General features: G+C 36.7%; 3 protein-coding genes across 4 annotated transcripts; all 3 read right to left on the bottom strand.

Annotated features, from left to right (window-relative positions):
* Positions 1-193: 193 nt before the first annotated feature.
* On the bottom strand, positions 194-1,738 carry LOC18992038 (F-box protein At1g30790; the record flags this gene model as incomplete). Its single annotated transcript, XM_024152829.1, has 1 exon — positions 194-1,738. A coding segment is annotated over one exon (1,398 nt), but the record flags the coding sequence as incomplete, so codon positions are not given.
* Positions 1,739-2,694: 956 nt separating this feature from the next.
* LOC18992037 (obg-like ATPase 1) lies at positions 2,695-6,270 on the bottom strand. The gene is made up of 12 exons (XM_024152947.1): positions 6,111-6,270; positions 5,620-5,787; positions 5,401-5,524; positions 5,092-5,183; positions 4,868-4,966; positions 4,652-4,765; positions 4,379-4,443; positions 4,102-4,218; positions 3,912-3,987; positions 3,617-3,709; positions 3,205-3,255; positions 2,695-3,050 (listed from the first exon to the last, which is right to left on the bottom strand). The coding sequence occupies exons 1-12, from the start codon at positions 6,195-6,197 to the stop codon at positions 2,952-2,954; spliced, it is 1,185 nt and encodes a 394-aa protein (XP_024008715.1). The 5' UTR covers positions 6,198-6,270; the 3' UTR covers positions 2,695-2,951.
* A 418-nt stretch (positions 6,271-6,688) lies between these two features.
* Positions 6,689-10,949, bottom strand: LOC18992036 (RNA polymerase I-specific transcription initiation factor RRN3). 2 transcript variants are annotated; one of them, XM_024153218.1, is made up of 16 exons: positions 10,747-10,949; positions 10,201-10,390; positions 9,972-10,055; positions 9,804-9,875; positions 9,638-9,709; positions 9,302-9,544; positions 9,092-9,202; positions 8,906-9,010; positions 8,625-8,750; positions 8,462-8,530; positions 8,251-8,357; positions 8,056-8,139; positions 7,876-7,963; positions 7,618-7,731; positions 7,325-7,509; positions 6,689-7,180 (listed from the first exon to the last, which is right to left on the bottom strand). In XM_024153218.1, exons 2-16 carry the CDS (start codon positions 10,315-10,317, stop codon positions 6,913-6,915), a joined length of 1,845 nt encoding a protein of 614 aa, XP_024008986.1. In that variant the 5' UTR covers positions 10,318-10,390; positions 10,747-10,949; the 3' UTR covers positions 6,689-6,912. The 2 variants fall into 2 exon arrangements, with proteins under 2 accessions (XP_024008986.1, XP_006415449.1); XM_006415386.2 differs by having other exon boundaries at positions 10,201-10,377; positions 10,747-10,941.
* Positions 10,950-13,986: the final 3,037 nt, after the last annotated feature.

Raw genomic sequence — 13,986 nt, 5'->3', positions numbered from 1 at the left:
AGCAAACCTGGATGTCACGATCGACGAGAGAGAAAGGAATGGGAGCAAAGGGAGCCATCTGAGTAGTCACAACGGGGACATGGTCCCAGCACAGGTATTTATTGTGTATCAGATAAATGAAAATCTAGTGCAGATGTTACAAATATACGAATACACAAGTACACAGCAAGTAAGGAGTTGTGGTCAAGATAAATATTGAACTATAATCACCAATAAAAGACTAGAAAAGAAGAAGAAAAAAAAAGCATCACACAGATCATTATCAGTCACTAAGATAACAAACTAAGAAACACCCAGAGTTTGTAGTCAAGCTCTTACATTATTAGCTCGAACAAACACATTACAAAGACGCAATGCTTTCAACGTGTTCGGGTGAGATGGAGACGAAACAGAGGCCTGCGAGTCCACAACAGTGCCTAAACTCTTCAGTATCTGCAATTCCGTGGATTCGGACTCTTCTCAAGTCTTTTGTGTCTGTGTTGTAGTAGAAAATGTAGCAGGGCTGGACATCATATGGCAGAGTTGTTGGTGCAAAAATGATTTCACCAGCCTTGTTGGTTCCCTGAGAAGTCACATCCTTACCCATTCCAAGAGAGAAAGGAAGCTCAAATGTTTGCTTGGACCAATCAGGTTTCTTGGCGTCCTCTAGTATATACAGATCAAACCTGTCGAAAAAAGCATAAGGGTTTCTCACAATGGAAGCTAGCTTCCCTCTGTATTCAATCAATATCGAACAACTCTTCCAAACCAGGACATCCTCAGGCGCTGTGATAAAACTTAGCCTTTCATGTCTAACATCAAAAGACACAATCACCGGAGTCGTTCCTAGTGTTGGGGCGCAAGCACCATAATATATAAAGCCATTGATGCAAATTCCACTAGTTAAAGAGCAATAAGGCGGGGAGGTAATCTCACTACGAGATTCTACTACTCCTCTTGCTCCAACTGTTATAACCTGGTGCACTATAAACTGATGAGTCTGGTTAGGAGATGACACCAAGGTCAATGCTTTGAATTGATCACCAACAGGATCGTATCCCAAAGATATGCGAGATCCATTGCAGGGAAAGGTAATGACTTGCTTCGTGCTAGGGTTACATATAGTTAACTGAGAAGCACCATGTCTACAACCCACAAAGCCATGTACGGAAGTACACTTGGAACCGTAACCCAAGGTCACTGAAGGTATTGTCATGTCAAGATTGGCAACCAAAGAAGAAGAAGAAGAAGATTCCTCCTCCTCTACCTCGTCCTCGTGTGATGACGAGAAGATGAACAAACGCTTGTCATTAACCTCGGCGGTGCTAAGGTGGCTGAAAGCGATTATAAACCGAGATCGCGTCGCAGAGGACAGAGCGTAGTAAGAATCCACGAATCTTTGGCTTCGGATGATGGAAGACCATATCTTTGACACGCATAGGAACTTGATAACAGACTTTCCCGGCAATCTAGTCAGTATCTCCACCTCTATATCGAAAGGGAGCAGATCTAGCTTACCTGAGCTCTTGTCGCTCTCACGAAGACTTGTTTCTTTTGGTGATGGGTATTCATCAGAAACTTTGAACTTGAAGAAAGTTGTTTCTTTTGCTGATGGGTATTCATCAGAATCTTTGAAGAAAATAAGGGATTCTAGTGGTTTATATGGTGATGGGAAGCACAAAGAGAGAAAAAAATAACTACTCTCTCTCTGTTCTCTCTCTAAAAATCTTTCACAGAGAGAGTGAGTGTTTCTTTTTTGATGTAAAAATTCCGATTAACATCGGATGTCTTTCCAGTTTAATCCAGAGTTAATAATTCTAACTTTTGGATTTCATATTCGACTGTGTTCGGTTTTTCTTTAGTTAGTTTAGTTTGTATTAATCCTTTTGCAGCTCTTTCATCTTCTTCCATCGGAGGAGATAAACACCATGTGTTGTTTGACTCTGCTTTTGCCGATCTGCTCGATTCCTAGTATGAGGAGAGTAAAATCCTTCATACCCCCTATTGGGGCCGTAAAATCGGCTTTGGATGAAGGTTTCTTCGCATGCAAAAGAATCGTGTTTATGAAGATCTTTGGTGGGTTTAGAACGGAACAGGAGAGCAAAGTTCTGCGACTGCTCTGATCTCTAGCTTTGCCGTGATTTCTCGTACTTCAAAAATCGGATAGCTTGCGAGTCTTTGTTCTAAACACTTGGTAATTTACGCAGAAGGATGAGGTGGTGTGATCGTGAATCAAGCGGCTGCCTTTGCTGGATGTTGTTGCCGGAGGATAATGAATTTCCCAGATTCCGGTGAAGCTTGCCGTGCTTGAGTCGGTTGTGTTTCCAACCCAACTTGTTTGCAAACACGTGTTTATACACGAGTCTCTTTATTGTCTTGCTTATAACACGTAGTTATCTTTATGGGCTTAAGTTTGTATCTATTGAGCTTTAACTCCACCATTTGTAATTGCCCTTTTGGGTTTATAATGCAAAAGTCGACAAAAAAAAAAAAAAAAAAATATGGTGATGGAAAGCACCAATCCCCAAAAATATTTCTTTTCTTCTTTATTGATTGTAATGTCATGACTCTAGCAAATATAATTTGCTTTTTAAGGTTTAGTTTTCTTCGCTTATTTGGTTCCGTGTTATTCCGAGTCTTCAACAACTCGTTCCACTTGCATAAAAAGACACTAGTTCTCAAGTTCAAGAAATCTCACTCACAAGTCACAAATCATTTGAGGTTTCAAAACAGTGGAGAAAAACTTATTCAAAGGAGTTGTACAAGATAGAGAAGGCTTAATGCTCTGTCTCAAGGCAAAGACATGTCTTTAGCTAACTGCAAAATAAAGGATCAAGAGGTACAGATACTTTTGTGTTTTGTAAAGCCAAACAACAAACTGCAACTTTCAAAAACAGAAAATACAGTTTGGTTTTCCTCTCTCGAAACTGTATAAAGCTTCAAGATGCGGAGAGGAGGTAGACGGATGGATCTCATTTCTTCCCACCACCGGAAACATTGAACTTGAAGAAAATGATATCGCCGTCCTGAACAATATACGTTTTCCCCTCCTGTCTGTATTTTCCTGCGCCCTGCATTGGTTTATAGGATTGTAAATTAGACTTTTATACTGTTTAACATCTTCAACCATAGAGATATTCATCACCATGCGGTTAAAGTAACCATATCATCTTTATAGAGAATATAATATACTGCATGATGGGAAAGGCGGTTTGAGAAAAGTACCTTGACTGCAGTTTCATTGCCAAGTTCCTTGAGATCCTCAAATTTCATGACCTGTGATATTAATGACAACATTGGAATAAACCACATCGAATTTCAAAATAGACAAAGCATTTAACCTACTAGGTAAGCAAATGATTTGTTTGTGAAACTGCTTAGTCTACATATGGTTTGCATTAGGATTCTGCTTTGATATATACAGGCTTGCAGACAAGTGAATTCTGCTTGATATGCAAATCATTAAAAGAAAATCAAAACCAAAATGAAAAATGAGAACATGCTAGCATCATGTTTATGGAAACTCTTCAACAGAACAAATCATCAAAAGAGGAAAAAGGCTTGGCGCATGTATATTTTCGGGTTTGAGAAAACTGGTGAATTGACCAAGAATTAATAGAAATGAGAAGAAGGTAACCTCGGCACAAATAAATCCTCTTTCAAAATCAGTATGAATGGCCCCTGCAGCTTGAGGAGCCTTTGACAGCCGTCGTATTTGCCAGCATTTCACCTGCAAAACAAAATATCATTGATAAATGTGTTATCAGAACCATCAAATTCCAGCAGATGCACTACTTGCCACTATACACTGACCATACACTATCAAATAGCTAATTAAAGAGATATAATGCTTAGAAAAGCATCTCAGAGAAATAGAGACTAAAGCGTGTTGTGAAGACAGGTAAATTACTAGTAAAGTGGGATTGTAATACCTCATCAGGCCCTGCTGTAAAGAAATATATGAGGTTAATGGCTGAAAATCCAGTTTTGATGATCCTCGGAAGAGCACTGTCAACGCAGCAATAGCCATTAGATTCACTTTAATGGGTTCATAAAGAAAATCATCTTACAGAGCAACTATTCATTTGAAGGAAGGCTATGCTGTTCTTTTTAATTACTAACCTTTGCAGTTTGTTCTCCTCGCAATACTTTGCTGCTTCATCTGGGGGCATATCAGCGAGACTCCTTTCAAAAACACCACTGAAAGGAATCATAGTATCACCACCGTGCTCTTGAACCCTACAGTGCGATGAAACAAATACTTTTAGTTTTAGAAAAGTAATAACAGGAGTAAATGCTGACCATTGCCGTAGAAAAAACTTTTGCTGTTTTGCAGCAACAGAGATGGAAATGATTACTTATTACTTAACAGAGTTTTTGAAGGGATATACGTAAGTACCAAGCATGAATCTTCGGCAAGAACTTGTTTTTCTTCCTCTGGTAGTCTCTCTCATTCATGTTAATCTGTAAGTTAAATTTGAGAACAATCAGTGATCACAAAAAGTCCAAACAATATGCTTTATACATTATATGTTACATTTGCGAGCAAATAGTGTCAGAGAATATATACAGTATGCCTCTACATTTATAAGATGAGGCGAGAAAAATTGTTGAAACAAAATTCTCGACCATAGAAAGCAAAGAAGCAAAAGACACATTCATGATTACTCACCAAGTAAACAACGGGCTTCGCGGAAAGCAATTGGAATGTGTTCAAAATCTCGATATCAGCTGCTTTCCAGTCCCCAAAACGGACATCCTTTCCTTCTTCCAGCCAAGCTTTTACCTGTTCCCAAGAGGTACAATCATTTTTTCAGCCAGTTGATAACTAAAGACCAATAAGATTCACTGAAAAAGTGCATGGTTGGTTAAAAAATCATAAGCATACCTTTAGCAAGAGCTCAAGTTCTACTTTAAGCTGCTTGTCATTGCTCCTCTTCATGCTCTTCTCGACATCTTCAACCTTCTTTTTAATGAATTCAATATCCTAAAGTTTCACCAAATAGTTTAGCATGAAGAACAATATCTAATTAATTCATAAAGCAGACAACTGCATTAAGGTAAACAGAAAGTAACGAGTTCACTCAATATCTGTCATAAGTTAGTTTTCACCTTTAGCCGCAATTCTTCAGTAATGGTTTCCAAATCTCTAACAGGATCCACGATGTCATCGACATGGATAATATCAGAATCTTCAAAAGCACCTGCACATGTTCAGTCAAAAAGTTACTAACCACAAAAAAAAAATACTATAGTTTGAAACCAGTCTGTCGTTGAAAATCCTATGCCTCATTTAGGAATTCAATACAGCACAAGCAGCATGTACAGTCCAATATATGCATCAGAGCACCATTTCAACTACAAATCACACTAACACTAAGCTGGTATTAGGAGAAAAGAAAAAGGAAGGAAAAGACATACGTAGAACATGGAAAATTCCATCAACTGCACGAATATGGGACAAGAAGTTGTTTCCAAGTCCCTGTCCTTCATGAGCGCCTCTAACAAGCCCAGCAATATCATGAATTTCCAAGAAAGCTGGAATCTGAGGCATCACAATAGACCAAAATGTCAGCTTGAGCATTGTCGTCTCTGTACCACTCCGTAGCAGCAAGTCATGGACTAAAGTTACAAATTTACCTCACTCTTTGGCTTGTACAATTGGCAAAGCCAATCGAACCTCTCATCGGGGATATTCACACGAGCCTCATTAGGCTCAATGGTACAAAACGGGAAATTCTCAGCTGGAATCGAAAGCTTTGTAAGAGTGTTGAACAGAGTCGATTTTCCCACATTTGGCAACCCAACCTGCGAAGCCACAAACAATTCCATCGTAAGATACATGCATGAATCTCTGCATCATCGTCTCCCTCGTGAATTCTACAATTAAAGCAGCTTCTGAAAGTGGATTAACCTTTTCAAAGAGCACAGTAACGAACACAATGAAACCAAACATATACTCATAAATCACTAATGTTCATTTCCTCAGTATGAGTTAATGGATCTCCACCGGATAAAAAAGCTCAGAAGAAAAAAAAAAAGACGCTTTCATCGATGGAAATATGAAATCTAAGTTTTCATTCTTCTTTCAAAATCACAAAAAAAAAAACGAGATAAGAGAGATGATTTACAATTCCGATCTTGAGGTGAGAAGAGAAACGACCAAGAATAGGCCTCTCTACGGGAGCTCCATCCTTAGCTTTTGATTTTGGTGGCATCTTTCTCCAGTGTCGAGCTTGAAAGAGAAGCGAAGCACAGATTCTAGGGTTTTTGCTGATTAACGAAAAAGGGAAGAAGAAGCTAGACGCCGACGCTGATGTTAAAGAGGAGATTGCTCAGCTGGTTCACGAACCGGTCTAAATCGGGCGGACATTTCCCGGTTTACCTCGAACCATTGCGTGACATTTCCCAAAACTAAGAGCTGTATTAACCAAATGTAAACCAAATATGAAGCCAAAACCAAGAGATCAAAGGGTAAGCAGGCTTATACTTGGAAGTTGAACCAAATTAAGTCAAACATAAAATCAGATAACCGTATCAAAGGTTTATTCTAATTTGACTAAAAAGCTTGCAGCCAATAAGCAAACTGATAGAATTCATATATTTTGCATCATAGATGTAATTTAAAAAGTTTTCTACAGAAATCAAACAAGTGACTATTGGTTCACATTATCTTCAAACCGAAGAAAACCAGAAACCAATTGATCGACTAATACTGCACTCTAAAATGTTCATGTTTCAAAATTATCCCAAAGTTTTTAATGTACCTTTAAAGACCCAAGAAAAAAACTTACATGAAACATTAATACTTCTGCCTAATTTTCTAACTTTGATTCATGCCAAAAATTTCCATGAAAAGTATTCTTCAGACTTTACAAACTCGCAAAAATATTATATTAAAAGCCTTAATTTGCAAAATTGGCATTCCCTCCATTAGATTCGGAAGGATTCAGGAGGACTAGTGGATGGTCTGATTCTAGAAGGCATCTCCAAGAGCTCCTCTGTTTCAAGCATGAAGGAATGTTTCGTAGTTATAGACATCTTGTTCATCATCTCGGTATCGACATCCACGTCATCAGCACAGTCATCTTCACTGTCTTCATCTCCATTCACTATGACCTCAGCACAAAGCTCATCCTCATCATCTTCTTCATATGTCGGTTTCACCATTGACCAGTAGTTGAAGTTCCGAGAGATATAACTTCAATATTTTGACAAGAAAACAGGTCAGAAAGAGGGTAAAAACTATGAAATGGCAACAGCTACTACGAGTCTCATTTCAAGATATCAGTGGTTTCGTGCTTTACTTTGGAAGAGAAAACTATCAAGAGATAGGATGGTGAACCTGTTAGAGTTTTTCAATAAGCAAGGGTCGAACGGGAAGAATGTATCAAGCCTTTCATGGCCACCAAAAGCACGAGAGAGCTCGGACTCGAGTAGGCCATCGAAAATGAAGGCTTCTGAGACAATGAACAGACCACCAGCTTTGGCTTGTTTTAGGAACTCAGAAACTACTGATGGAAGGCACACCTGTTAAACGAATTATTGCAAGCTTAATGCATTTGGTTCTTTGGAGATCAGATCACTTCAAATAACAGTTGAACAATAACAAAAAAAAAAAATGATAGTGTAATTCACCATCAATGGGTTTAGTTTGTGAGATAAAATTGACTCCAAGGGTAAAAGCTGCGATTGAAAGCGAGAAACTTCCAGGATGGATCTCATTCGAAAGCATAGCACGTACAGGATTGCCTACAATCACAGAATAGGCAAAACTATTCAAGACTAGTAAGGGTAAGATCATTACAATGATTGGTAATCAGGGAAGTCGCTGATTTCAAAGAAAAGTTCTTCAGGAATGGAAAGGAATAGGATGGTTCTAAACTTGGACTATACCTGACATCCCGAGTAGAAAACTTGATGTGCTTCAGGCCTAACATCATCATTGCATGTTCTGCAATAATCTGCACACTCGTCCACCAATCTAGGATTTCAGAGACAAGAGAAACAATGTTACAGCTAAGTGAATCATATCAAACAATATCTTTATCCGTTTTTTAAGCAATTTCTTTGTACCTTTTCAACATACTAGCCACAAAAGAAGATGGCAAAAACAGTCCACGAGACAAGTAGCTACCTAGATAAGCCACTGCACTCATCCTGTTGAGCAAGGGAGAGAAAACAAAACCATATCCAATTGGTGATTAGAACATTATTAGCTTAATATCATGCAGAAATATTTTTTACCATGAAAGATAAAATGAAACTCGCCTAGTAAGTCGAGGTTTGTTGCCGGAGAGATATATGTCTAACAGCTTAGTGGCAAATTTTACACCACAATTTTCAGGATCTAGTGAGCACGCGTAGAACATCAGGAACTGCAGATAAAAGCAAAGTGATTCTAAGCCAAGACATCTCTTGCTGACAATGAACTAAAGTGCTAGAAGACTATAGTATGTAATGTAATAGCGATCATGTCTACCTGTGAAAATTTTGATTTGTGTGTGTTCAGAATGAAATTCTCAAACGACTCGAAGAGGATTTCAAACACCTATGCCAAAATCATGAAAAAATAGGACCACCAAAAGATTAACGAATCTCTCACAGTGGAAAGGAAGAATGTAAAGTACTAGTTGGTGCCATACCTCATCCAAACGACCAGAATTTTTACATGATTCAAGATGGTGAAAAGTTAGGACCATCAAATTGTCCAACGCCTCAAAGTCTACATTCCCATACAAAGTATTTTGATTTAGAGACTCCACTGGACACTGCAAAAGAGAAAAAAACGAAATTAATGACTCCACGAAACCAGAGGTCAAGTCCAAATTTTCACAGTAAGAGAAAACGACATCTTGTAATCTAGCAACTTTCAGTTATTAATTAACAGAGTTCAGCAAAAAAAAAAATATACTCTAAACCCTACCTCGTCTCCTTCATCCATAGTGCCTTCAACTGCATCTTCAAGTTCCATATCAAACATTCCTCTTCTAGAGTCATCTTGCAGAATATCATCCCACCCAATCTCAAGCTGAAAAGATGGTCCAGCAAGTCATTCACTTCACACTTTACTTAAAATGAACAATTATTCATGAAGCATGTATCTACTTACATCCAAATCTCGCAACCTCTCCATCACCACCATAATAATCACGCTGCCAACAACTTTCCCGATTGAGCTATTCTCCAACTTCAACAAGTTATCCACATATATTGATATCAACTGCAAGACATTCACATAGTTCTCATTTTTTTTTTTACCGCCAATATTATAAGCTCACCGTTACATTATCTAAAATTTAAACCAAAATAAAAAACTTACATCGTCCTTTGCGTGCAGTTTAGGCATTCTCTGAGCACGTATGGGCACTAATTTTGAGGGAGCAAGAGGAACCAAATAAGAAATCTTGTGAAGGGCTGCATGCACCCGGGAAAGAACTTCCTCCTTCTTGTTGACTACGCGTTTCGAGCCTTGGGAAAGTTTAAGCATAACAGTAGGAGGTGGAATGAAATTACTTATGAGACAATTCAAACAATGGTCCAGATACTTTCCACTAGTAGCGGCCTAATGATGGAAACAACAAAAGCACAAAATGTTAAGCTCTTTAACCAGATGATATATCACTTTGACATGATAGGTAGTCGCTGAGCTGTGTACCAGTGATATGACTAGGTCCACCAATGCATCCATGACACTAGGTTTGTGATCCCACAAGCTCATCCTAAAAATCTAATCACAATACATGGGATGAAATTTAGAGCAAGGGTAGGAGAGCTTGTCTAAAACAGGTATTCAACTGTAAGTTAACACAAATGAAACTTACAGAAGCGAGAAGATTTCGATGGTGAACTACATCTATGCAAGCAACAGAACCGGATAGAGCTTTCAAGAGTACCTGAAAAACATATGAAAATGAAGAAATCCTTACCAACAACAAATATTTAAAAAAAAAAACAAGAATTGATTTTGTCATATGACGAAAAGGACACACCTCAAGCTGTGCCACTGCATCGGAATCAGAGTATTCTTTAAGGTACATGAGTTTAATAAGCTCAGCATAAAGATCAGAATCCCCCTGAATTTAATAAAAAGCTTCTTTTAGAGAACACGACCATTACAAAAAGTAGCACAGACATACACACACACACACACACACATGCGCGTAAATGTATATGTGAACATGTGGATTGTGGAAGAAGCGACATTTGAGCAACACTCACATTTTGGACAAATGCAAGGGCAGTTCTAACAGCATACACTGAATCTCTGTCGCTTAATTCAGGTTTTTCCACGGTATTTGAGCTGAAAGGAGAACCCAGAACTTCTTCTGCTCCCATTCTCTATGAACACAGGTACTGCTTCAAATATTTGGCCAAGAGTCCCCTTAATGTTACCTACTGAAGAACAAGACTATTGGCAACATATACATTCAATTATTCATCTCATTGGTCAAGAATCAGGGAGCAGGAAAGTAAACATATTTCTCAAACGAGAATAAAGAGTCAGCTTAAACTTCCTCCATTCATTCATCATGACGTGAGGAACAAGTAAATACTACGAGCAAATTCCTCAAATTTTTACACTAACCTATAATTAACGAGCCAGAATAGCCAAACCCAAACAACAACAAACAAAAAAAAAACACTAAATTGGAAGAACAAAGGCTTAAAGCCAAAGAATTAGATTATGTATTATCCCCTTTAAGAAACCCTAAAAATTTGAAATTGAAACCAGAACCCGCCATAAACAAAGGTTAGAGAACTCACAACGAAGAACAATATATTGTACTCGCTCTGCTTCACTACGACACAGCTCTCAAGCACTAGATGGTAGAAATTTAATTACTGGAATTCGAAGAGGAGAAGAAAACGACAGAGGCCTAAAGCTTGTCTGATTCTTCAACGTCTTCTTCCTCTCTGTGTCGGCGGAGGCAGAAGAACAGAGAAGATCGATGATCCGCGAAACCCTCAAAATTAATTTGTAATTCTTCTTTATATATTTTTTTAACATATTGGCGAAAATGCCCTTCAATTTATTACTCGTTCACTTTTATCCTTTAAACTTTCATTTTCTTGTATGGAAAAATTGTAAAATAAACTTTCAAATTTCATATTATCTATGAGAATTCATCCTCATAGTGCAAAATACTTTTTAGGATGGCACTACAACACTTCAGGCCTTTATACAGTTAAATCTGCTTATTAGTACCATAAATCTGCCTGTTCCTCCACCAGATAACAACTTGCTGAAGACAAAGATCTGGAAGTTACAGTCAGCACCAAACTAAAGCATTTCCTATGGAAAGTAACCTTTTCTGCCTTATCAATTGGTGACTATCTAAGAAAGAGACATATTACAAGAAATGCTTTATGTCCGAGATGCCAGACTGCAGAGGAGTCAATACAGCACCTCTTTTTTGAATGCCAATATTCTCAGATGATATGGAGAGGATCAAGATTCCCAAACCATCACATTCTGAATCCCAACTTGCCTTTGGATTCCAAAATTGATATACTTATCACTCAAACTTCAACACTTCCTAACCATGTTCACCAAATGGGGCTGTGGATCCTTTGACGTATTTGGAAGAGCCATAACATTCTGATCCATCAAAAGGAAGGAAATACCTTGGAGACAAACATTGATATGGGCACAAAAATATGTTAAAGAATGGCAGGATACTCAAGATTATGTCAAGAATCAACAAGCTCCTTTCCACCAACGGTTCAATGATGTAACAAGACAGAAAATCACCACATGGGAAAGACCTGAACAAGGGTGGATCAAATGTAATTATGATGGATCTTATATCACATCAAGAAGAAACTCTTTTAGAGGTTGGTTATTTAGGGACAACAAAGGTATATTTCTTGGAGCGGATCAAGCACAACATTCATCTGCTAATAATGCTTTGGAAAATGAATGTCAAGCTTTGCTAATGGCAATGCAATCAAGTTGGTCCAGAGGATATTACTGCGTAATTTTTGAAGAAGATTCAAAATCATTAGTGAATTTGATCACTGGTGAATCTCTCAAACTTTAGAGTTCACAACTGGATTCAAGAAATTAGAGAATGGAGCAAGAAATTTGAAGATGTCAAATTTAGTTGGATTGCAAGAAACGGAAATCAAGCAGCAGATCTATTATCCAAAGCATCAATACCAGGAAATGGCATATATTTTTATCATTCTCTGATTCCATTTGTAATATCTAATATGCTACATTGTGACTATATGGTTTCTAATTAATGTATATAGATGTTAAAAAAAAAACTTTCAAATTTCAGTGTTTCAAAGTATGAATTTTTGGGGTGTACAATTGAAATTATTTAAGTATGTTGATTTTTTTTATGTAAATCACAAAATTTGTTGACTAATTTAAATTAGATACTTTGTTAGGTTGCTTAATTAGACAATATTAAAAAACCGTTGTAAATTTCTGTTACCTAAAACAACGTTATTCCATCTTTATCCAAAAATTTCCAATTGTGTAGCAATGGAAAAATGTAGAGATCGATGACTATGGTACAAAACTTGCACATAAGATTATGGTTTGGTTCGTATTTAAAAGTTTAATAAGAATATGAAGTTGTCACGTTGTCCTCCATTGATACATGTGTGATTGACACCTTCATTTTCAAAAGATTATTCCTAAATTTATTCCATTATTGATCTCTGCTTGTCGGCTTGTCATTCATTAATATCTTATCCTCCATTTTTATCTCCTTTTTGCTGATGCACCACAAAAAGGTTGGAGCACAAGTAATTCTGTTGCAGCTTCATACTCAGTGCTGTCTCCAACCAGTCTTGAGGTCTTTATTGTTATAGTGTTCAAAAGTTCTTCTTACCCTCCCTGAGAATCACAAGTCCATATTTTTTTATTTTATTATATGACTTCCCCATGCTATTACTGTTATAAATACACTAACTTGATTTTCTGGAGTTAGGAGAAAGTCTTTCTCAAACGACAAGGAACCAAAAGTATAAAAGCTGAAAAAACACGTGAAATCTTTTATCAAGCATGACTAGTATAGATGCATAGAAATCAAAACCATCTATGATCAAGGATAAGAGCAACTCTTCTTCATTGTTTGCCAGAGCTAGTAACTTAAAAATTTTGCATTTTTTTCTCAGTCAATAATTAACTAAATGTTATACTTTTTAATTTATCTAAAAGCAAATTCTTCATACTTCTAAATCTATATACCAAATACACAACTCATTCTACAATAATGTAAATAATGCACTTGCTTTTTTAATTTTATGAAATGAACCTAAGTGCATTTTTATCTAAAATTTTTATTGTAAAAATCTATAATATATATTCTTACTTATAAAATTTTGTGAGTTATTAATTTATTATTTTTACTTTTTGAAAATATGATTTTGAAATTTTTTTTATTTTAGTAATTTCAAACACAGAAAATAAAAACTAAAACAAAAGCATTAAAATATATTTTTTTAAATAATTAAAGATGGAAAACCCAGAAACTAAAAAAAAAAATCAAAAACAAAAAAAAAAACCAAAAACTAAGAACCATGCTACCTAAGACTAGTGTAGCAAAAACAACCACATTCTTAACCAAACCAGAAGAACAATCCAAATCAATCAGAGAATAACTTATTTGCTTCTACTTCCAGGCATTGATCACGGGAAATCAAAATTGATGTCACAAAGAGATAATTATAGTGTTGAGCCATACTGCAATGAAAAAGTTGCGATGGATATTCACAAATGTTTGAAGGTTTTAAGAAGTAAACTGAAAATCGAATTTAGAACAAGGGATTCTAACCCAAAAGAAACACTTAATTGAAATAACAGACATAAAGCCAAAGAATTATAGTAATAAACAGTCGATTATATAATTTGTAACCAAAACCAAAACTCACAACGATGCTATTGTAATTAAGCTTGTGTGATTTTACTCTTCTTGATGATATATTTATATTTTAGATTTATTGACGAAAATACCCCTTCACTTTTATTACTCGTTAGTTTTTTTAGTT

Source organism: Eutrema salsugineum, unplaced genomic scaffold (genome assembly GCF_000478725.1).
Source record: "Eutrema salsugineum unplaced genomic scaffold, Eutsalg1_0 scaffold_5, whole genome shotgun sequence".
Lineage (NCBI taxonomy): Eukaryota > Viridiplantae > Streptophyta > Magnoliopsida > Brassicales > Brassicaceae > Eutrema > Eutrema salsugineum.
The sequence above is the reverse complement of the archived record's forward strand: the minus strand, read 5'-3'. Positions and strand labels throughout refer to the sequence as shown.

What these genes read in the sequence shown, in the direction of transcription:
- LOC18992036 (XM_024153218.1), bottom strand. Translation starts at nt 10,317, where the DNA reads ATGGGAGCAGAAGAAGTTCTGGGTTCTCCTTTCAGCTCAAATACCGTG. An exon ending in CCCTTGCATTTGTCCAAAAT is followed by an intron (nt 10,056 to 10,200) that starts GTGAGTGTTGCT and finishes TATTAAATTCAG; the next exon opens with GGGGATTCTGATCTTTATGC. An exon ending in TTATTGAAAAACTCTAACAG is followed by an intron (nt 7,181 to 7,324) that starts GTTCACCATCCT and finishes AAAATATTGAAG; the next exon opens with TTATATCTCTCGGAACTTCA.
- LOC18992037 (XM_024152947.1), bottom strand. Translation starts at nt 6,197, where the DNA reads ATGCCACCAAAATCAAAAGCTAAGGATGGAGCTCCCGTAGAGAGGCCT. An exon ending in CTGAAGAATTGCGGCTAAAG is followed by an intron (nt 4,967 to 5,091) that starts GTGAAAACTAAC and finishes GTGAAACTTTAG; the next exon opens with GATATTGAATTCATTAAAAA. An exon ending in GAGGAGAACAAACTGCAAAG is followed by an intron (nt 3,988 to 4,101) that starts GTTAGTAATTAA and finishes CTGCGTTGACAG; the next exon opens with TGCTCTTCCGAGGATCATCA.